Here is a 25,787-nt window from a genome sequence, read left to right on the forward strand (position 1 = left end):
GTCCTTCGAAGCTTTAGTTTCTTTTTTGTTCTTTTTGTGGCCGTTAGTGAAGTTCGAGGAGGTCCACTTTGTTGTGCAACACTTAACATTTTGGAAAATGAAAAGCATGTTTAATCGATAGACTAATTTTTATTTTCATGAATGAATTTAGAATTCTTCCACTAGCATGATGTTTACAAGTGGAGTATTTCATCTCAATTATTTTTAATTGCATGCTTTGTACGTGGAACATCCCATGGTTTGTTCAAAACAAAACTAAAGTTCTCCCATATTGAATACTCTTTTTAAAAGGTCTAATTGCGTCACTAGTGTGAATTGAGATTTTGAATGATAATTTCTGTATGAATTTTTTATGGTTTTTTTTTTCTTGGAACATGAATATTCTTGTGTTACACTAGAATCATAATCCAACTTTGAAAATGAATATTTTTTGTCTATTTGATATTGAAATTTGAAATCTATTGAGAGGTATGTTAAATATCTATTTTTAAAGACCAAAATACATGAGATCAAATCCTCCTAAGATTTTCTTTTAAACAGAAGAATAACTCATAATATTATTTATTAAGAGAGATCAAATGTCAATGACTACTCGATTTCCAAAGAGTCAAACGAATGTTGGATGAGATCAAAATTCCTACTAACTACACTATGAGAATACTTTGTGACAACAAGGCAGCTATAAGTATTGCAAAAAACCCGGTTCACCATGATAGAACAAAGCATGTGGAAATAGACAAACACTTCATTAAGGAGAAAATTGATCATGAGATCATAAGTGTTAACCACATCTCATCAAACAGACAAGCAACAGACATTCTAACAAAAGGCACTTTCAAGGCACACATACGAAACTATCAGGTCCAATCTGGGTATGATAGATATCTACCACCCAGATTGAGGGGGAGTGTTGAAGATTGGCGCTAATTAAGGAGAATCAATAGATTCTGTTTTGTACAGTTTTATGACAGCTTTATGTCCATTAAATATAGATTAGTATTAGCTAATTCATAGCCTTTCCTATCTTATTAATTAGCAATTATGAGGAGAATAACTTCCCTAATTCCTAGGCTAGATCAGCGCCCAGCCTTAATCTCCTAATCTGTATAAATTCTGCTTTGTATTATTGTAAAGACAACAGAAAATAAAATAAGAAAATTCCGCAATTTGTTCCTGATTTAGGATTGAGTCTATATATCTCTATAAATAGAGATTAATATTGAGTCTTTTGTAATCAAGTTAGCATAAAGCTATTATCAATAATAACCCTTATTATTTTCTCTCCTCCTTTTATCTAAAATCCCACAACTTCAACAGTTGTTAAAACTTCTCTTTATTTTAATAGATCCCAACTGTTAAAGAATTTACAAGAATGAAATTGGATTGTGAAAAACTATTTTTATTAACCTGCCATCTTAAATAATAAAAACTTTGAAGAATAATAAGGCAGTCTCTTTTAATTCCCAACGCAATCATCATATAGGAAAGAAAATCATATAGCACAAGTTCAGGTTATATGTCAACTCACAAAACTTGCTAAGAAACAATAGAGTTGCACAATAAATCTTGTTTTCAAATTAATAAAATGAAAAATTTTCAATCATGTTCTATCATAGTGCCAGCAGCAAAGTTGAAACACACACACAACACAAATAACAGAATCTTCATAGCTGTACCTTTTTCAGTATAATGTTGTGAATGGACTTCAATGGGCTCAAAAGCAGGAGAAAATATTGTTTCTAAGTTTTCTGTACAGGGATTGGTCAGTTCCTACAAAAAAGAAAATGAGTTGTGTCAATTGTGCATCACAGAAGACTTCAAACTTTAAATGTCATGGATACAGGTATAGAGCATATAATAACGTTTCAACAGAAAAGTTAACTTATACTTGAAGTATTTACATGCATCTATCTAATTGGAAAATGGAAAATTTTCTTTTATCTAGGAGAAGATATAAAACTCATTAATGGATACGTTTATAAGTGTATGCCCAAAATTAGTTGACTATGGGATTTGGCAACCTTCAAAAAGCAGATAACCATGTACAATAGACCGGGTTCTAAAATCCTGATATTTGGTATCTCCTAAAGAAAATAGCCTTCAGATTTAAGTTTTTAAGTTGAGGAAAAATTATAAATTGAGGGGAAATCATATCTTCAATCCCATTGCATTTTTAAGTTTTCCAGAAAATTAATAAGGTTGAATTAATTTGCATATGTTTTTATGTCATACATTGGTGTGGCTTATGTTTTGCTTGTATATGTGTCCTAAGGTAGGACTGTAATAAGGCCATTTAAGAGAGACATGGCCTAGCAAATTGTGAATGCATTAATTACAGAATAATATTTGTGAAGGGTCATATTAAACAAGAGTACAAGACTCCGCTATTTGTGACTAACAATAGTTGTCTTGATCATTGCAGTGACTAATACCAAGGTATTAGTAGGATACCAAAAAAAAAAGAGTAAATTTCCAATAAATAAATATTATTAAATCAAATATAACCAAACTCTACCATTCTTCCCAGGACAGAGGAACATACAGAAAATTGGTGCTGGGATTCAGAGTTTTCATTATTCAGAAATTCTTTGCCATCATTACATTGATCACTTGCAATATCGTTGGGCAGCGTCCTTGAAGAAACTATAGAGAAATAGCAAGAACTATCAAATGCATGGAATCAAAATAATTTCAATTTAAACAGTCATAAATTAAGCAAGATTGTATGTGACTGGAAAGTGATATTACCTACTATCACAGAATAAAAATAAATTATATCAAGAAAGAAAATAAACTACCAAAAATGGATACACAGTTCTATAGGCCTACTTCTTATCATACATGGCCATTCTACTCAACCAAAAGATTTAAGTAATAGCTTTTTTTTTCTACAGGAAGATCATAAAAACAATTTTCTCTACTCTGTATTTGAACAATTAAAAGAATTTTCAGATAAAGCCCAAATAAAGATCTAATAGATGTATTTTAATTATATACCAGCACAACTACAGTTTTGGAAACTCAAATCCGGAGATTCCGATAACTAGCAGCTATACCTTACCTTCCATGTTTTTGATTGTGACAGACAAACAAATTTATGACCCACCTATAAAGCACGGACACTCCTAAAATTAGACGTGTCTCTGTGTCCAACACTCATCTGACAATTCAGACGAGTATCCCAAAAAACCAATTTCTTGGCTTCAACACACCTTTGACACTCCTAGAACATAACTTAGGCACATCTATGGTAATAATGGACACCTGTTCTAATTTTTTTCTAGTAGAATGTCAAAAGCCATGTATATCATAGATAAATCTCCAAGAGGTGATCTCAATTCTCCACCGCCATGGATGGAGCACTTCAGTCTTTCATGTGTATCGCGAGGCTAACCGGTGTGCTGGCCTGTTAGCAAATCTCAGGCGCTCTTCCTTATAATTAATTGTATTTTTTTATGTTTTTCCTCCTACTCTGAAACTTCTGCTAGAAGATGATGTACGAGGGACTAGTTTTCCTCGGTTGATTTCGTAATTTAGTTCCATTTCTTATCAAAAAAATATTAAGAAACAAATTAAGACAAAATATCAGCTAGGCAAATCACCAATTTAGATTCTATGGCTTGCTTAAAATCAGCAATAAAAGCTCAAAATCCGCAGCATGTTATATATTAAATGTTGAAAAGCTGCAAAAAGAACTGAAAATAACAAATGAAGCTAAAACACGAATCATTCTTAAAGACACTAGTAAGGAAAAAAAATTACATCGATACATCAACAGAAACATCAAAGGAATATTGAATTTAAGCCATCTCAAGTAGCCGCTTACCATCTATGCAATTTTGAATAGTTGCGTCCATCTCTGCATCTTTAGCAGTAATCATGATTTTAGAACATGGGTTTTTGGAAATTACTTTTGATTTCGGACAGATTTGAAGATCCTTTCTCTCCGTCAAACAGCTTCCACTTACTTTGCTCTTCATTTTTAGGGATGGCATTTGTTTTGTGCTTACAATAGGTACAGCAATCCGGCTTACGGCACATCTGCAGGGAACCAAAGTCCCTCTTGACCGTCAAAGCAGCAGAGGCTATTGCACAAAAGGAGAACAGAAATACCAAACTACGAATTATAATCAGTGGACTAAAAATATTTAATGCAGATATTTTAAAAGGAAAAGAAATGTACAAGTAGCAAGCAATAATTTAATATCAACACTGAGAAATGTACATCTAAGAACATGGAACTGAAAATCCAGGTCTTTTATTCTTTAGGGTAATAAAAGATGATGATATCATTAAGAAAAGAGAGGTGAGAGATTACAAGTTAGTGGATAAGTATAAACAAGTCTTAAACAAAACTTTAAATTTAGGTGAGGCCTAACTTTATCCCACAAAACCAGCATGTAAGGTTATGGTTGTCCATACTTTATAAACTCTTAGTCAATATAATACAAGTTGAACAAGTGAAAGATTCTTAAATTTTTATGGTGTGTGAGTAATACTCATAATATACAATATACAGAATATGTTGGCATGTAATAAACCATAATAATAAAGATTGAGTTTATCCAAATAGTAGTTGGGAAAATTACTCAAACATCCAGAAAACAAAGAGCATGTATATAAACAAAACCCCAGACCTAATTTTCAAATATATTTACATTTCTTATCAAATACTACTCTGGAATGAAATATAAGCAAAAATTTTTTGCTTATATTTCGTTCCGGAGGGAGTTCTAATTAGGACAAATTACTCAAATATAGAATACATCCAAGACAACAAAAAAACTTGTATAAAAGGAAAATACCAGACTAATAATGAATTTACCAAGAAGCAAAGAAGCCTATTAAAGGTAAAAAAGCTTTGAAATTATATATACGACTCAATTAAAAAGGATACCCTTTTATAACCATAACATTATCCAACTAACATATATATGTAAAAACACACACACCTACCTCAGATAAAAATAAATAAAAAATTATTGAGATTCAAAACCAGATTAGAAACAAAAAAGGAAAAAATTCTGATCACTTTCTGATGCTTGACAACTCTAGTGAGTAGAGAATTTCCAATACAACAACTAACCACAATAATTTGTTCAACATAATACACCAACAAAAACACAAAAATAAAACTGAAAAATCAATACTCAACAAGAGGTGTCACTCCAAAAAAATACATAAAAACTGAATAATTAACGCGCCAAATCTGGAGTCAACCTAGAAAAATATCCTAACAAACCGAATTAGAAACTATTCTCAAAAATCAAAAAAGAAACTAACTAAAAAAAATGAACAAGTTCAAGTTCAAGTTGCAGTTACACAGCAGAAAAAGTTACTATAACTAACAATTCACAGAAACAGTACAAAGATCAAATCAAAAAAAAAAAAAAAGAAGCTGTAGTTTTGATGAACAATGTTACGAAGCAACTCAAACACAGTGAAATTCGAGAGGAGGTTACCTGTGTAAGCAGCAACTGAACCAACCCCTTTCTCTCTCTAGTTTCTCACTCTAAAGTTTCATTGAATTTCGTTCCGCGGGTCAGAGAGAAAAGTGAGAGAGAAGGTTCTCTCTGTCCGTAAGTATGCGCTGTTGGATGGTGCTTCTGACGGCTGGGATGAGATCTATTTCTTCGACCGTTGATAAAGTGCCACGTGGCGCGTGAAACCAGCTCAGTAAGACGCGTCGACACGTGCTGTTTCGCGGAAAGAGAGGTATTTTTGCTCCACCAGGGTGGGGGCGCTGTCATACGCGCAACATACAGTGCGTGGAAATCACACTCGCACTCCATTCAACTTGTTGGTGTGCATTGTTTGGTCCTTCGAAGCTTTAGTTTCTTTTTTGTTCTTTTTGTGGCCGTTAGTGAAGTTCGAGGAGGTCCACTTTGTTGTGCAACACTTAACATTTTGGAAAATGAAAAGCATGTTTAATCGATAGACTAATTTTTATTTTCATGAATGAATTTAGAATTCTTCCACTAGCATGATGTTTACAAGTGGAGTATTTCATCTCAATTATTTTTAATTGCATGCTTTGTACGTGGAACATCCCATGGTTTGTTCAAAACAAAACTAAAGTTCTCCCATATTGAATACTCTTTTTAAAAGGTCTAATTGCGTCACTAGTGTGAATTGAGATTTTGAATGATAATTTCTGTATGAATTTTTTATGGTTTTTTTTTTCTTGGAACATGAATATTCTTGTGTTACACTAGAATCATAATCCAACTTTGAAAATGAATATTTTTTGTCTATTTGATATTGAAATTTGAAATCTATTGAGAGGTATGTTAAATATCTATTTTTAAAGACCAAAATACATGAGATCAAATCCTCCTAAGATTTTCTTTTAAACAGAAGAATAACTCATAATATTATTTATTAAGAGAGATCAAATGTCAATGACTACTCGATTTCCAAAGAGAAAATAACTTGACATGCAATTCAACATCTTTTAAAGGAACTTCACCCTCAAAGTATACTAAACGCATGTAAAATGATCCATGCAAACTTCTAAACTTTTGAACAGTGATTCAGAGCAGAAATTGAGAGGTGATTGGTGACAGTTAGCAATGACGGAAAACGATGGAGCAAGTTCTGGTTGGGTGTACCTACAACCACTCTAATGTGCTTTAGTGATAGTTGGAGGGAGTGATATTTAAAGAATGAATGTGACTTTGCATCTAAAAAGTGCAATGTTGATCGGATGATGATCGACAGGTCTTGGTAGAAGGTTATGGCGCACCTGTATGGAGCTATGCTGAGACTGAGATCCCAGACTCTTGGCATATTGGGGGAAGGCCCATTCCATGTTAGTAGTGTGAGATTATTTGGTCGAAGTCCACGTCGGAATAGTTGACCCCAAGTCTTTAGCTCGAGTATCCAAGATGAAGACTTGTAGAGTTTGCTGACTTTGGCTGCCGAAGTGGATGTTTCCTTTCTTTTATGAAGTCAACAGTGGCATGCATGTTCCAGTTGCGCTAAGGTCAATTAGGCGGGAATTTTAAAAGTGAAGTGATGTCATTGTTATGTCAATGGACGTCACGTGGATGCATGTTCTTGTTGATGGGTTTGAAATGGTGCATTTTCATTCCCCAACCGCCACATGGGGTCTAACGATTATATGCATTGAGTGTTCTAGGGGTCTCTTGAGTGATTGACACAACATCCTAGGGAGAATCTCAGTCGTTAAGTTATTCGAAAAAAGTTAGGCCCTTGATAGTTCAAACTTAATGACCTATAAATACCCCTAATGTTTCTTTTTTCTAACCTCTTGCACATTTTGCCTATTTGCTATCTCAACTTTTATTTCCTTGTTTCTCCATCGTTTGTGCCTTAGAATTTCCAATACCTCAAAGGAGTTATTTGATCATTTGTTGATCCATAGTTCTTGATTCAGACAATTGATGCTATTGTCTCACCTTGTCCTTTCTCTAGTACTTTATTTCTTTTGTTTGAGCATGTATTGCTTTTCTCTATTCTTCTTCTTTATGGATCCTTTTGGTATAAATGGTCTTGGTTTCATCATGGACGGAGGTATGAATGGGGGCATCTTCTGGTAGCCCTACCATTTTCCCCTTTGTGTGTTTTGATCTTAGCCATATGTTTATTTTTGTTGATATGGTTGGCTCTAGGGTGTGGTAATACAAATTGTTGATGAGGCATTTGGCTCGATTCAAGGTGGCCTTGGAGGGGTATCTTTCTCACCCTTTAGCCGTGAAGAAGCAGAGTGGTGTATCATCAAGGTAGATCGATGTCAAACTCACATATCCTTCTTTAATATGTGCAGGGACGACAAGCAGGGGAAAAGGTAAAATCTCATTAGAAATGATTTAGAGATGCCCTAAACGTCGATGGCTATCCTTTTAGTGGATTGGAAATTTTACCCACCAATGAGGATCAACGTATATGCAATGTATACAGGGCTTGTGTAGTTCTCATGTACAAGGTGGTGTTCAAGAATATGGAGATATGTTTTCCCTTCACCAATTTCAAAGTGGAAGTCTTTGCCTATTTGGATGTTTCTCCTTCTAAGCTTCATCCAAACAATTGGGCATACATGCATGACTTTAAAGTTTTGTGTTGAAATATGAAGGCTAAGGCGTCAATTCCTTTATTCTTTAACATGTTCGCTATGTCGCAGAGCTCAGAGAAGTTCAAAGCTCAGCGGGGCTTGATCTCTTTAAATGTTGTCCTCAACCAATGTGTCCTTTACGACAAGGCTTATCTTGATATTACCTAGGGACAACTATTCTAGATTGATCCATTGTCTGCCAATAAAATACATTACATGACTAAAAAAACTCTAGTCCTCACACTATAAATATTGTTGTTCAAACACAATGAAAGGTACACAACTTATGCATCAATTTACCTCTCACTTTCGACAAACGACCACTTGCTTAAGTGTTAGAGTGTTTGTAGGTACCACCTATTCTGGAGAACGAACACTACAACAAATATTACTTGAATTTGTTAGGACCAAAAGGCTTAGGAAATACTATAAATAAACCCTGGAAAACACTATTTCTGAGGGCCAAAAGGCCCTAGATAAAACATATGTTAGACAACAATATTGAGGGCCAAAGCCATAGCAAAATAAATTTTAGAATCATAAAGAACGTGAGCTTTCCTAGGGCCAAAGCCCTTAAGAACTTCTTGGGGTTGAGGCAGTCGCAAAGTACCTACGGTTAGGGCCCTCGAAAATGCAATGTCATTTTATGGTTCTTATGGCTTAGGCCTTCGCAAATAACTCCAAATAACAAAAAGTGACATGTTCTTAGATATGTGGACCTCGCAAATGGCATGTGTGGTGACATGTCGAGAGCTTAAGCCCTCACTTATATCAATTATGAAACACTTTCCCAAGACTTTGACCCTTGTTAATTGTTCCACATTTAAAAAAAAATTATATTTTATATTACATGTACGGTGTACCTATGCATAATAGATTATTATAACACTAAATATTTATCATATTTGTGCTGCATAATCTTAATCGATATGCACTAAATAAGTAAGAATATGAAGAAAAAAAATAGCAGAGGCAAGAGGCAGAGAGAGGAACTTACCTTAATAAAGCAGAAACAAAACTAATATTGATAATCAACATCAACATTAAAAAATTCAAGGAAAAAAAATAGCATATGCAAAAATAAATTGAAAGAGGAAAGCTGCAGCTAAAATGAAAAATATTAAAGTTGTACAACTAAAAAGGTGTATTGGATTGAGATTTTAAAAAGACTCTTTAATGGATTTGTAACACAACATTTTGAAATATTTTATGAATTTATAATATTGAATGACAAAATATAATAAGTATATTATCAAGTTTGAATAAATAAAAACAAAACTGATACAATTTTTAAAATATTTCAACATCAAAATAGTTTCGAGTTTCATGTCATCCTAAGTAGCATTTATCCACATATTTGTAGCTATAGTACTCCTTCATAAATTAGCATCTTTGTGTGGCTGCTTTTGGATTTGAGCATTAGGTTCATAATTATGGTATTCGTTAATTAGTAATATCGGAGATGAAGATACATCTACAAGCTCAACTAAAAACCCATCTGAACGACATTCTTTACAAATGAAGTTATGAAGTGATGCACATGCCAATACAAATTATGCTTGTGTCTTAAATAAAAATGGCGTTGACTTAAAGATTGTGAACCGTGATTTTAAATATATCAAATATCATCTCGATGATATTTCTTAAAGACGCATGTCAAAGATTGAACAATTGTTTTTCATTTTGTGGATCATTACCATGACTTGCAAAATCTTGTAGATGATATTTCACACCTTAAAATGGAGCTAAAAACTTGTTGTGATTTGGGTGAGACTAACAAATAATAAATTATTCATTGTTAATATATTGCAAATATTATGATCTATTAAAAGTGTAACTATTACTATAGTTAAAAGGTTATGAACAATTCACCTTCAAGTAATCCTTCCATACTTCTTCACTAGTTGTAAAGTCTTAGTAGCAGAGTTTCATCCAAAGTCAGAGTTGTTTCTTGTTAGTGTTGACATATTATTACATTGATTTCTAAACCACTTCATTCAGCTCCAATAATTAATATTTGTTTTAAGAACTTTAATGTTGGCATTGATGCGAAGAAGTATAACTCGTTCTACATTTTGTTTGTTAAGTGACTCATTGACATCACGTAATCCATCATTTATAGCATCCGCCAAGAGGTGCTATAAACCTACTAATAATAAACTATAAACTCTACCAATAATAATAACCTCAAACCCTAAACACTAAGCCCTAAACTTTAAATGCTATAACACAAGACAAAATATTTTTTTAGTTAAATTACAACCGAGGACAACTGCATACTTAACAAGACAAAACAATTTTTTTATTAAACAAGGAAAAATATTTAAAAAAAACATGTTAATTGGGAGGGATACTAACGTGGCAAAATATAGAGAACCCAAATCAAAATTTTTATTCAACAAAAAGCATACTAACTTGAAATTAACAAAAATCAATGATAACATGAAGAGCCAACAAAAATATGTCAATGTGAGAAATATATGAAAAATCAACAAAAAAATTTAAAAATAAAAATAAAAACCAACAAAAGCAAAGTAAAAGGAATAAATGAAAAAAAAATAACTAAAGAATCAAAATGTAAAAGAAATCAACAAGATACAATAGCAACGTAGAAGATAAAAAAGAAAAAGAAAAACTTGATATGTGAAGAAAGAAATTCAAAAACCGTGAAAAGTAAGAGTTGGATTTCAAAAACCGTGAAAAATAAGAGCACGATTGTTCAAGAGTTTCAAGGATTTTTGTGAGATTGTTGAATGAGAGTTATATATATATATATATATATATATATATTCAACTAAAAAGCCTCACAAAATCTATTCTAGTATAGATTCAATCAAAATATGTATATTTTTGAATAGCAAGAGACAATTTTTAAATGTGTAAAAATTTTAGTTGAATAGCATCGAATTTTGTTGCCTTCTTTAAAAAATATTAGAAATCTCAATAAAATATATTGGGAGTTATTTATAACTTTTTTTAAATCTTACTCAAATACCAACTTTTTTTAATCAAAGAGTCTTATAAATTCTCTTGAAATTTCAATTCAATACACTCCCAAACATTGTCGAATATATCTTATCTTAGATCCAAAAAACGAAAATAATTGTTGCATTTTCAAGTCTCATGTATTGCATATAAAAGACAAAAATGTAAAATAAACTTTTTTATGAAAAATGACAACTTTTTTTTTATGAAATCTTGTGTGTGTGTGTGGATATAGTGAAAGATAGAGACTTTCCTTTGATCAATTATTGCCAAACAAAATTGTAAATATATATTTGTGGATATTTATAGTTGTAATTTATTGTAATTAAATTTTTATTTTATTGAATTTGAATGAATTGAAATATATAGGCAAAGTCAACTTAGGAACTTTATTAATACATCTATTTATGATTCAGTTTATATTTTAGGTGTACGTCCGTTTGATGTATAGGATAAAAGGAGACAAGATATGATATAAAGTTGAATAAGGTTACGAGAGTATATGATAAGATAGTGACAAGATAAACATTATCATATCATATGCTTGATACACACATGATAACCAACATGATAATATTTTATTTTGTCATATATTTGATACACATTTCATCATGATATGATATAATATATATTATATTTAAATAACAAAATTATCATTGTGAATAGTTACATATTAGTTTTTTTTTTTAAATTAACTTATTATATTTTAAATTAACATAAAAATTAAATAAGTAATGAAATAATTTTATATTAAAACTATTGATTGACACTACTAAATAAACAATGTAAATTTTAAAAACAAAATCATGAGTAACTAAATAATTATATTTTATTTGTTAGAATGTAAATAAAAATATGATATATATTATATGTAAATGGCAAGAATATCTTGTAAACAAATTATATCTATTTTAAAATTTCAATTAACGTTCATATTTTTATAATTGTGAATACTCATTTATTAAATTATATAAAAAGATAAAACTATCCTTGTATAAAACCATAAACATTTTTTTAAATTAATTATTAATATTTCATTTTTAAGTTTAATAACAAGTTCTATTAATTATGTTTCTATTTGATTAGATTTATATTTTTATATTTTAGATTATATTATATAAATTTTTTTATATTTATATTTTATTATATTTCAATTTATATTATAAATTATATTTTATAAGGGTAATTGAGTAAACTAATATTCTTATCCTATCTTGTTGATTTCTAACACAACACAACTGATATTCATGATAGAAATTTCAACTAGAGAAACAAGATATGATAGAATTCTGGATTAACTTATCATATCATGTTGATTTATCAAACACTAAATTCAGACATGATATAATAATTTATTTCTATCGTGTCTCTTATCATTTCCATCAAACGGACCCAGTATTTACGATTTGATTTGATTTAAATTATTTATATTAATTATATTTGTATTTGTAAATATGATTGTTGGCAATTGAAATGAATTTTTTTAACAGGTTTGCATTCAATTCATATAAAATAAAATAAAAAATAATGTTATTATTGGTTTAATTATGTTGTTATTAATAGCAAGTTACCTATTTTATGTTTGTGAAAAATTTAATTAAATCAAGTCAATCAACTAATATGTATAGGAGACCTGCCACAATGAGAGTCACTATATTAAATTTAAACTAAAATATTTATAGGCAAATAAATTAAAAAAGAAAATCAATAATAGAGTTATATGTGGTAAGTAGAATGCTTGAAATTAGTCTCAAATAATTTCAAAATAAATTTTGTATTTACATGTAAGGAACAATCACTCTTAAGAGACAAACTCATCTGTAATTTATGGAGTATATTAAGCAATAACATTCTAAATTTGATGAATTATAATAAGGACAACAATTAAACATTCTAGACTTGTTAGAAGGTTTGTTGGAATACTTGTTTTAATATCAAAACTCTATTTTAGTTTTTAAATATTTAAAAATTTAAAATTTATTTGGATTACATGTTTTTAAAAACAATTTTGTAAAATTATTTTTAATATTATACTTTATTTAAAAATACAAAACATGTAAATAGTGATTTACTTCTCATTATTCAATTTTAAAAAGGAAAAACACGGAAAAGTTAATTTTGATTAATGGCATAGTTATAATTATGTTCAATTTATAAAATAGCAAAAATTGATCAATCTCTCACTAAAACAATTGAACACAGAAACACAATGGAAATCCGATGGAGCCGTTGCATCACTCTGCCAAAACGATGAATCCTAGATTGCGATTCCAACTATAGCTCGTGATTGGATCAAGTTCATCCACCTCATTCCCTCTTCTTGACCATTGTTGATAATTCATTTGGTTAGTTTTTCTTTTCCTTTCCTTCGCATATGGATTTTTTGAATTTGAGTTTTAAATTGAATTTTATTTTTTGAATTAAGTTGGTTTCTGGTTGTTGATTTCCTTGGTTTCCTTTGTATTCTGAATCATGATCTATTTGTTATTAATATTAACATGTATATGAGATCAATGAGTATAAATTTGGTGTTTACAAAATCATCTTTTGTTTAATGTGTTTTTTTGTTTTGTTTCATTTTTCTTTTTAATTCTTGTTTGAATGAAGAGTATGAATTCTTGTTACATAATATTTGTTGCAAACAATTTGTGACCACTAAATAAGGCGGCAATAATTCACTACCTTCTTTCCCATTTTCAATTTAATTTTAGCTTTGTAGTTACATGGGACTCGGTTGCCTTTGTCATATTTTAATTCAAGTAGAAACAATTGAAACTATGATTATTCATGGAAAGTCATATGATGCTATGAATTGAACTAAAAGATTATACTATTGGACTTTTTGCACTATATTCAAAATTACAAATACTATCTTTAATTTCTAAAGAACAAAATATAAGATTGAATCATTTGCATAATTAAGTTGATGGAAACTCACAAATTTTAAATAAGAATGAGGGGATGAGCCTCTGACGATAGGTGTTTCCCTTCTAGTGTTGCTGTTATTGCTGAAATACATGGGACTGTACAAACTATACATGTCTAAAATCTAATACACATCAAATTACTTGGTAAGTTATGTATTAGGTTCATTTGTTTGACTTTGAATTGAAATATTGAAGTAGCATATGGTTGTGATTTTATGATATACACCATCAGATATCATAGCATGGTCCCATGCATACTATATCATACCCTTTTGATATATTTCATTGTCTAATAGTGCATTTCTAATATGGTCAACACATCTCATTGTATCAAATTAAAATAGGTTTAAATTCATTTATTTAGGACTTTTATTATTGATTTTCAATTTAATTATATACCATGATCCCTTTGAAGTTAATGTAATCTTCCTTGGAGGGATTGTGATTGTTACCCATAATGAGCTTAGAAAGTTGTGGAGCATAGTGTCTTGAAGTTTCTTGTTTATCTTATAGGATCCTAAAAAAATAAATAAGTTCTACAATAAAAGAATCTTAAATAACTTGGATACATATAGTTTATTAACCAGGTTGGAGAATTCGAAAAAGCATGAAGAGTTCAAGCTTTTGTTCACAATTCCTTCTGACTTCCTCCTCTTCCGCCCCACATATGACGTGCCCGTTGTCGCGCTTGCCTCTGCTGCACAGGTAACCTAGCTACTTACCAAGTGAAAAACTATTCAAGAATAGTTGAGGTCATGGGTTTGTTTGGTTCTTATCCATTATCTTGATATAGAAAGTTGTAGATTATGAAAATTTTTTATCAACTCATTGATTGAGTGACTGAATTGTGTATGCTATGCATGTATGGCTTATGTGTTTCTCAATTGCTCTTTGATTTTTCTTATTAGGTTTCTTCATTTTCATATAGTGTTCTTGAAATAGTAATGGGGAATATTACTAGTGTTTACTCTATCACATTTCTTTTTATGAATCAATTGCAACTTTTTGCTTTATTCTTTAACTTTTTTGTTTTATAGTTGAACATTTATTTTTTATGATCATGAGTTTGCTTTTTTTTTTATTTTTTTTTTATAAATGACAACTAATATTGACAATCTTGAATCAAAGCTTTGGGCGGATTCTGTAACTAAAGCTTTTATTGATATTATAGTTGATGAAGTTACAAAAGAAAATATGCCAAATGGTGTATTTCATGCTAGAACATGGAACTCAATGACTACTAGGCTGAATTCTATAACTAATTGTTCCTTTAAAATGGATCAACTAAAGACAAAAATGTATCGGCTACGAGCCATGTATCGTGAGTTCTATTCACTTTTTCAGAACACTGGATTTTGATGGAACGCAGACACCAACACTATTATTGCAAACGAAGAGGTATGGCAAAATTATTTTTAGGTACTATTAATAATTAATGTTCACTGATTTCAAACAACCTAAAGTATATTGGAAAAATTTTCATCTAACTTAAAACAACCTAAACTATATAACAAGTAGTTTATCTCAGATACCTAATTAAGAAAAAGATAACAGATAGAACAAAATCTTAAAAAGGTTAAAAAGGAATGCCAATCCTAACAATTATATTCAATACTTTATAAATTTAAAACTTGAAGCAATAAGTATAATTTGTGGTTATATACTCTTGAATCTTCTGAAGACACCTTATTATTGTTTCATATGAAGTTTGGTTTCTCAATCTTGACTTGAAATCCAACCTCAATACTTTGTATACACAAATGGTCATTTTGCTTCAAACGGTATATTTGCTTCAATGCCACACTTTTGAAACCTTTTATTCTTCTTACTCATATTGAAAAGCCTTACCTGAGATTGTTGACCAAATGGGTCTGTTAGCCATAGAAAGGTGTCCACCATTGATAGTGGACCAATAAAGCTGAAAATCATTGGCAATTGAGAAAGTATGATCAAAAGATAAAGCTTTTGAATTGATGAATAAAGAGCCTTTGACATAAGGGATGGTGGTCGGAGTAGAAGGGACAGGGTTGTTGAAACATTTTTTTTGGTTGTGTTTTTTGGTTATCTTAAGGATTTCCATTACATAAATATAGGATAATGTTTTGGATGCAACATATGGAAGATGATGGAAAAGTCATTTGATGTGTGTTTATGAGTCTAATTTGTGTTATGTTCCCATTTATGCATTTAGATATGTTTTTGGTACCTATGCATGTGGTGTAAGCGCACTGAATTATACAGCAATAATACTCTAGTTCTTATATGATATTGATGGAGCACGAGATCCACTAACTCATAAAGTAAATGGTTTGATTTTAAAATACTATTGATATATCTTTTCCGGCATTATCCTCAGTATGCAGAATTAACACATGTAGGCTTTATTTAGCTTGCATATTTAATAAAGTGTCAACATAATTCTATTTATGTTTTTACCTCTATTTAAATTTTCTCATACCTGATGACATGCTTGCATTGTTTTAGGTATATGAGAAAGCTTCTCAATTTAAAAAAGAAAGGATGTGACCATTATAAGTTGTTGGAAATCATATTCAACAAAAATAATGCTACTAAAGTACTTCACCATTCATCTACATAAGACCCACCAAATATTGATGATGAAAATGAGCTTGATAATCAATACCTTAACATTGGAATTGCAAGTCATGTACGTGTTGATAAAGATGATTCAGACAATGATATACAAGTAATGGAGCACATCTCACGAAGTGGAAAAATAAAAAGTATAATTAATATCCAAAAAAGAGTCAACATCACAACAAACGGGACATGCTCTTGTAGCATGGGCTCAAGCATCTTTGACGAGAGCAGAGAAGTATAGCAGGAATAAGACTAAAAATAAGTGTAGTAATAAAAATGTTTAAAAGTTGAAGCTGAGTAAAAACAAATAGGTTTAAACTTTAAAATATGAAAATTAAAAGTTTTTAGAATAAATTAATGACCAAAATTACAAACTAAACATATAGATTTAAACAAGTGAAACATATATATATATTATCAAAATGCATAATTTTATACGTCAAAACTACTTTTTATTTTTAATCTTTTAGTTGTCGAAGAAATAGAATAGTAATATTTTAATATTCAACTAAAAGATAAGTAAAATTTAATTAAAAATTATTTTAAATAAAATTTAAATTCTACTATTTTAATATTACTTGGTTATTGTATTTGATCGTTGATACATCGATTTATTTAGATATTATTCAAATTGGAGAAATTGTAACAGTTGTGTAGTATCAAATAATACATTGATTTGTTTTATAAGAAGGTGAAATGATATATCATCAACAGTAATTCAAGGAGAGAAAATATTCCTTTAGAATACATGCAGTTTTTCCCCTCTATGACACAATTTGAATAAATAATTGTAATTGTAAGAATAATCATTAATCAATTATGTGGATGTCCATATAACCATGCCACATGTACTATTTATTGCTATAAGTGAAATTCAAATCGTAGATTATAGATATGTCTTTTGTAAAATATCAACTCTACCTTGCAAACAATGGAAAAATAACTTTTCTACTCTCACACTACTCAACCCTGTACACGACACGTATAAATATATATATATATATATAACATGATACAATTATTGATATTAAAATCAATTAAAATTTGAAACGTTGAAAAGAGGTTATAAAATAGCAAAAATATTAGTTACTATTTATTTGTAACATAAATGATATAAAGTAATCATCGTTTTCAATCAATATTGATATTAATATATGTTTCTATACGTTAATATGCACAAGAGCCGATTCATATAGCTCATAAAACATATTAAATAATATATTTGTTTTGAATAAATCCAAACAAAGATTAAAATCAAAAAAAATTTATTAATTAAAATACTTTTGATATATTATTATAAAATATACAACATTTCTTATTTAATATTGATATACCGTAATAATATTATTTGAGTTATTTTTCGTTGTTACTAAACACAATTTTTTATTTTTAAATTTTATACCGTAAATTTAACAATTTAATTAAAAGTATATTTAATAAAAAAATTCACCCCTAATTTATTAAATTATAAAAAATAAAAGAATTTAAGACCGAGACAGGTGGTATTGGGATGGTTTCACTTCCAAAAAGCCCTGTTTGGTATTCTCTAAATAGTGTATATATATGATGGACTTTAGTGCAACATCTCATAAGAGAAATAAAACATAAAGTGAAACCCTTCAAAATGGCCTTTCGCAACCATCACTTTTATGTTTTCTGCATTTTGTGTGTTGGTTTAAGTTTGCTTTCAGGTAAAGAAAAATTTATTCTATAGTCTCTTCAATTGGATGAGTTTCTGATGTAAAATTTACTAACTCAAATTTTTTAAATATTTTTAAATTGATATTGTTCCGTATATTTACTTTCATAGTCTATTATCTATATAAAAAACTTTAGTTCGAAATACCGAGAGTATCTAAAGCCTTTGTTTTGGGCTTCGCTAAAAAATAAATTTTTTTTATTTTAATTTTTATACGGTATTGAACCCATGGTATATTATAAAAACTATACGCATAAATAAAAATGCCTCTAATTTTTTTTTTTAATTTTCTATTTTTAGTATAATGATATGTGTGATGTCTATTGATTGTATTATTAGTCAATTAAAATCGATGCAACTATTTACGAGATGATAGTATGAAGAATCTTTTGATCTTAAACGTATTCATTTTCACTAAAAAACATCTTATATTAAAAGCAAGATATTATTTTTCACTAAAAGTGTCTCTTGAAAATTCACCTGAACTCTTGCTATTCATTCTACCTTGTTTAAAAATTTATAATTTAATTTTTACATGCTTATTTATATGGATTTAAATTTAATTTTGTTGATTGCAGGATCAAACGCTTTTGATTTTCCAATTCCTCCAGGAAAGGTTTGCATCAAAAACAAGTGCTCAAATGATTCACATTGCAATCAAGAATGCAAACAAAAGGGCTTCATAAAAGGTGGCAGTTGTTATAGTTTCACTGAAGTAGATTATCGTTGTTGTTGTGTAAAGAAATAGTTATATTGTAACCACTATTGCACCAAAATTAATAAAATATTAATCGTTGAGCTTGATTACGAATCCAGTTTAAATGAAATTCTTCATTAATCTTTTTTGTTTTGATTTTTTTATTAAATTTGTTAAATAATTCAACACTTCAATTTGTATCAAACTACTACGTGGACCTTCGCCTTGCGATATACCAATTTAAGTTAATATAGATATCAAATATAAATATATTTTGAAATTAAAGAAGATATACTAATAATATACAACTTTTTAGTTTGAAAGTATTATATTTACTTATTTTTGTCGTGACGGTTATTATTAATTATTGATGTAAAGTAATTTTATATTGTATTTCCGTTATTCCCTTATATTTAATTTAGTGGGTGAAACAATCTAAAATCTATATTTTCGAAATTTAATGTAATGGGAACACATAACAGAAAAAAAATAAAACTTAACTCAACTTTATGGAAATAATCTGTATTTTAAATATTTTAAATTTATTCAATAAATCTCAAATAAATACTTCTTAATTGGTTGTTGCACTATATACAACCCTCCTCACAATATATCATTTGATGCTCTTGCAAAATATTAAAAAAATAAATAATAGTCGAATAAATTATTTATTTATTTTTGGTCAAAAGTAATTATTAACAAGATTTAACATATAAAGAAAATATTAACCTAGGCAAGGAACAGATATACATATGATAAAAATCCAAAAATAATTTTTATTTTTCGAACATTTTTTTTCAATATCCGAGCCAATATATACGCCTGACAAAGCCATAGCTGAACTCCTAATAGCAGGATTCTCAGGCCAACCCAAAGGATGGTGGGACTACCATCTTACACCTCCTCAACGCCTAGAAATATTAAATGCAATCCAAACCGTAGAGGAAGGAATTCCCATCCTCTAAGAGATAGGAAACCCAATACCTGATGCAGTTGCAACATTACAAAAAATACTTTCCTAACTAGGGTTATGCTTAGGGAAGAGTCAAACCAACCTTTCTGGAAGGAAAAATTCCTTGCTAGACTCCCAACCCTTTTAGGAGAAAAGGTTAGAAACAAAATTAAAGAAGTCTATGGGACAAACCAAATCCCATATAATCAACTAACTTATGGGGAATTGGTAAGCTTCACACAAAAAGAAGGTTTGAAAATCTGCAAAGATTTAAAACTCCAAAAACATCTAAAGTGGGGAATGAAAAGAACTAGGCAGGAACTAGGATCTTTTTGCAAACAATTTGAAATACCAACGACAAATGTTTCAAAAGACTGTGAAGGATCTTGCTCAAAACCTTTTAGAAAACTTCACAGAAAATCTTTCTATAAAACAGGCAAACATGAATTCTATAAAAAATATAAACCTCAAACTTCTTACAATCAAAGAAAACCTAATTTTTATAAGAAAACACCCTTGCAAAAGAAGTTCGAACCTCAAACTTCAAAACAAATAACTTGTTATAAGTGTGGCCAAACAGGGCACATCTCAAGATAATGCAACAGAAATAAAAAACTCCATGAATTAAAAAATAATGAACAAATAATTCAAAAAATGGAGGCAATACTTTTAGAAACCTCTGAAGAAGAAAGACTTACATATTCTAAAATAAGTTCATCGGAAAATGATAAACTTTTGCAGTTTGATGAGTTAGGAACCTCCGACTCTCTTAGCGACTCAAAATCTAGTTTAAAATCAATTAATGTTTTAACAAAAGACCAAGAACTAATTCTTGAAATTATAAAACAGGTTGAAGATACAAAGCTTCAACAAAAAAAAAATAGGAAAGTTGTTAAATATTTTTGAATCAAAACAAGGCCAACTTTAGACATCCTCATAAAAATTGCTTCCTCAAACGACTTATGACCTAACAAACATCTTAGGAAAAAGAACAAAATCACAAACCCCTGTCACAATCCAATCTCTACAAGAAGAGATTAAAAATGTAAAACACGAATTAAAAACTCTTAAACAAAAACAGGAAATTGATTCAAACATTCTTCAAAATCTTCTTTCCCAAATACAAAATCAAACCTCTTCTGACTCGGAACAGGAAGGAGAAGAGGAAGATAATGAAGATTATTCAAACAAAATTGAAAACTTGGAAGAAATCCCATAAGATTTCTTGTTTGTTTTGAGAACTATAACAACAAGAAAATATATAATCAAAATTAATTTAGTTTTTTTTTAAGATTTCAAATTTGAAATAATTGACTTTTTGATACGGGAGCAGACTTAAATTGTTTGAAAAGTAGCATTGTACCAAACAGATTTCTACAAAAATCAAATGAAAAACTTGTTGTTGCAAACAACTCCAACATGATTATAAAAAATAAAATTGAAGCTTCTATTAAAAATGGTAACGTTTCATTCAAAATTCCTTTTGTTTTATTAGAAAATATTACTCATAGTGTCATTTTAGGGACCCCTTTCATTAACATGATAACTCCCATCTCAATCAATTATGACAGTATTTCTTGCAAAACAAAAGAAGCCAAAATTGTTTTCTCTTTTATTGAAAAACCCAGAACAAATAATTTAAATCTTTTAAAAGCTTGTTTTGTTTACAAAACTCAATTGAATTGTTTAATTCAAGGAAAAGAAAAACATCTATGTTTTCTTAAACAAGATGTTTCTTTTCTCAGAATTGACCAACAATTACAAAATAGTTTCATAAAACAAAAAATTTTAGAACTCCAAAAAAGAATTGAACCCTCCTCACAATATATCATTTGATGCTCTTGCAAAATATTAAAAAAATTAATCATAGTCGAATAAATTATTTATTTATTTTTGGTCAAAAGTAATTATTAACAAGATTTAACATATAAAGAAAATATTAAACTAGGCAATGAACAGATATACATATGATAAAAATCCAAAAATAATTTTTATTTTTCGAACATTTTTTTTCAACAAATTAATATTTTCTATTTTTTTGAATATTTGCATTGATACAATTAACCGTATAAACAATTTATTTTATCATCAATTATTAATATATATATATATATATATATATATATATATATAGTGAAAGATTCCGTCTTATGCTGAATTGCTTAGTGGAAGAAATGATGAGATTCCTTTCACTTTTTTACTTTTAGTGATTGTGGGGAACAAGTGGCAGACAATTTGTTGTCGCTTTTGCTTTTCTTTCTTTTGTCATTTACCGTCTTTTAATTTTAAGATTACATTTTTGATATGGGTCAAAAGTATTGGGCCATTGTATGAGCCAAAATTGTTGGGCCATTGTATTCATTTTATGGGTAACAAGATGTCGAAACAGTCGTCTTCGTTGTCATTTTCCAAATTAATGGTGTCTTCCGAAGCGCTGCCCTTTGAAAGGTTTTGAGGATTGGACCTTGCTTTTGAGAAGTTGGGCCATGATGTTAAAGTATTCCTCTTTCGGATTTTGCTGCTGCTAGTTGCATTTGGGCAAATGATTTTTGGGCCAAGAATTGAGTTGCCATTGAGTCTGGTTTCTTCATTCCTTACCTTTGGAGCCATGTCGACACAACTTGTTTTTTGATACTTGGTGGAATAGAGAATTTTTTCCACCATCTGACTTTGAATCTTCTGACGAGGATTGTTTGGGCATCTTTTTGGTCAATTTCAAAATATCAGGCTAATACCCATGGTAAAAAGAATTTAGTAGAGAATAACATCAGATGAGAAAAATGTGTTCTCTGTCTGTTGGTTTGTAATGAGTTTTGTATAATTTTAGATGGATTTCGTGGCTGCCTAAACCCTAAACCCTAAACCCTAAAATGACAACGTTGTGATTTTGTGAGGGCTTAGGCCGTCACAAAATTCAGCTAAAATTGGAGTCCTTTGTGAGGGCTTTTTCAGCCACAAAATCAACCCTTTGTGAGAGTAAATGCCGCCACAAAGGCAAGCAATTTGTGGCTGTCAGGCCGCCATAAAATCATTGGTCCGTTGCTTTTTGTGAGGGCAAAAGCTGCCACAAATGCCCATTGATCCGTTTCAATTTGTGGCCGCCCAGGCCGCCACAAATTCCTTATTTTTTGACCGTTAAAGCCGCCACAAAAGATCAATAATTTTCTATAAATATCACTCCACTCCTCTTATCATTTTTCACTTCTACCTTCTCTCTAAACTTTCTTTCTAAATTTTCTCTCCACCTTCTCTCTACAAAAATTATTTCTCCAAGGTTGTTCTTTACTATCTTGAATTTTGGTAAGTTTATATTATATATTTAGTTTTTTAATTTTATTTTTGATTTGAATTTATTTATTTAATGAATATTGTTGAATTTTTATTTTGACAGTGGTGATATAGTGTTTACTTCAAAGAGTTCTCAGCTCTGTGAAAGCTTGTCAGACACTACCCAACATCAAGTTAGTATTTTATACATTTTAAATATAGATTAGTAAAATATGTGATATTATAAATATTTTTATATTATTTTTAAAATATATAAAAAGTTCGTCATTCGAAATGTTATTATAGAAATTATGTTGTTTACATAATATATGATAAATAAAAATTATAAAAATTATGTTGCTTACATAATATATGATAAATAAAAATTTGAAACACATGTAAAACTTATTGATTTTAATATAACTATTTTTTAAAAAAACATTATTAAAATTGATGATATTAATATTTGTTGTTAGTTATTAAAAAGAGTTGTAGTTGAATTCGTACACAAAATTTATATACTTTAACAATCTCTATTTTTGTTTATATATAAGGAGTTATTTTATGAAAAATTTCATTAAACGTCATTTAAAATTTTATTTTGGTTTATATAATTATAGTCTTTATAATAATTTATTATATTGTTTGCAAATTCTCCCCTAGTTGACATATAAAGTATGTCAAAATGTATATATAATTCTTTTTAAAATTTTATTTTGGTTTATATAATTATATTCTTGATAATAATTTATTATATTCTTGAGAATAATTTATTATATTCACATCAACTTCCTCAACCTCAACTAGATCAAACTCCATACCGACCAACTATGCCAACAGCTGGCTTGATCAGACCAGATTTAAATCGACCTCAACCAGCTATGGCTCCTCCTTCGACTAGTGGTGGTGTAAATGAAGATGAAATCCATTTTCAAACCATGATGTCTCCTCCAACACAAATTAATAATACTTTTGAGGGACTTCTGTCGTCGGGTAACATTGCAGGAAATAATGATGGTGGGAGTGGAGCTGATCAGAGGAATTATTATGAGGATTGATGTTTTTGAATAATTTCATAATTTTATTTTTGGTTTGTATGAACACATATTTATCTTGTCCTAGTTAATTATTGTGTGTTTAATTATTGGTTTGTAAGACATTATTTATTAATTTTGGAATGTTTTATTTGGTTTTGTAGTAATTACTTTAATTATTATTAATATTATATTTTTATATATAATAGTTATTTTAATTTTTCAATTTAATTTTAATTTAATTTTAATTTAATTTTAATTTAATTTTAATTTAATTTTAATTTAATTTTAATTTAATTTTAATTTAATTTTAATTTAATTTTAATTTAATTTTAATTTAATTTTAATTTAATTTTAATTTAATTTTAATTTAATTTTAATTTAATTTTAATTTAATTTTAATTTAATTTTAATTTAATTTAATCTTTAATTATAATTATAATTTAAATATTATATTTTAAATTTAATTTAAATGATAATTAAATTGTAATATTATATTTTTAATTTAAATTTTTAATTTATATTGATATTAGTTTATTATATATAACATATTAAATTTAAATATTATATTTTAAATTTCATTTTGATTTTAATTTAATTATAATATTGTAATTTTAATTTTAATTTTAAATTTTAAATTTATATTCATATTAATTTATTATATATAATATTATTTTTTAGTATTAATTTTGAATATAAAAAATAATTTTTTAATAAAGTTAATATTTTGTGGCGGCCTAAGCCCTCACAAAGTATTTATTTTTTAATATGAAACATCGTTTGTGGCGGTCTAAATCCTCACAAAGGGAAGCATTTGTGGCGGCCTGAGCCCCCACAAAAGCTTAACTTTTTAAAATCAACTTATGCTTTGTGGCGGCCTAAGCCCCCACAAAGTGAGGCATTTTGTGGCGGCTTATGCCCTCACAAAAGCAAGCGTTTGTGACCGCCTTTGCCCTCACAAAGGACAACGAAATTTTCACACTTTGTGGCCGTTTTGGCCGCCACAAAGGTTTGTGACCACCTTATTTGTGGCTGCCTAAGACCGCCACAAATGCCTACTTTGTGGCTGTTTTTTCTCCTTTGTGAGGGCTTTTGACCCTCACAAAATCCATGTTTTCTTGTTGTGATAGTTCAAACTTCCTAAACATATTTGTAATTGTGTTTTGTCAAGAATTTTGTCAGAAATTTATCTGCGAAACTTAAGGATCTTTCAATAGGGGTAATAGTACCTTGAGAGGTATAATGTCTTAAAACATGGATTTTTGTTTGAAAAAGAGAAAGTTTGAATTTTGAAAAAACCATTCCATTTTTCTTAGTGATCATTAAGAATGTTCTATGGTGTTTGAAATGTTGTTCAATGGTTTCTGAAAAAATTAAAACATCATCAATATAGACAACGCAAAATTTTGAAAATGGATTAAAAATTTCATTCATAATTCTTTGAAATTTTGAAGGAGTATTTTTTAATCCAAAGGGCATTACCATCCACTCATATTGGCCAAAAGGGACACTGAATGCTGTTTTATATCGGTCTTTTGGATCAATTTGTAT

General features: G+C 29.2%; 1 protein-coding gene and 1 pseudogene across 2 annotated transcripts; both read right to left on the reverse strand.

The window, feature by feature from the left end:
• Window positions 1–613: 613 nt before the first annotated feature.
• On the reverse strand, window positions 614–5,623 carry LOC140919030 (uncharacterized). Of its 2 annotated transcripts, none has more exons than XM_073364414.1 (4): window positions 5,463–5,623; window positions 3,827–4,085; window positions 2,543–2,643; window positions 614–1,770 (listed from the first exon to the last, which is right to left on the reverse strand). In XM_073364414.1, exons 2-4 carry the CDS (start codon window positions 3,993–3,995, stop codon window positions 1,597–1,599), a joined length of 444 nt encoding a protein of 147 aa, XP_073220515.1. In that variant the 5' UTR covers window positions 3,996–4,085; window positions 5,463–5,623; the 3' UTR covers window positions 614–1,596. The 2 variants fall into 2 exon arrangements, with proteins under 2 accessions (XP_073220515.1, XP_073220512.1); XM_073364411.1 differs by having other exon boundaries at window positions 2,516–2,643.
• A 3,785-nt stretch (window positions 5,624–9,408) lies between these two features.
• Window positions 9,409–22,545, reverse strand: LOC140918669 (uncharacterized; annotated as a pseudogene).
• Between the last annotated feature and the right edge of the window lie 3,242 nt (window positions 22,546–25,787).

This window comes from Cicer arietinum, chromosome 1 (genome assembly GCF_000331145.2).
Source record: "Cicer arietinum cultivar CDC Frontier isolate Library 1 chromosome 1, Cicar.CDCFrontier_v2.0, whole genome shotgun sequence".
NCBI lineage: Eukaryota > Viridiplantae > Streptophyta > Magnoliopsida > Fabales > Fabaceae > Cicer > Cicer arietinum.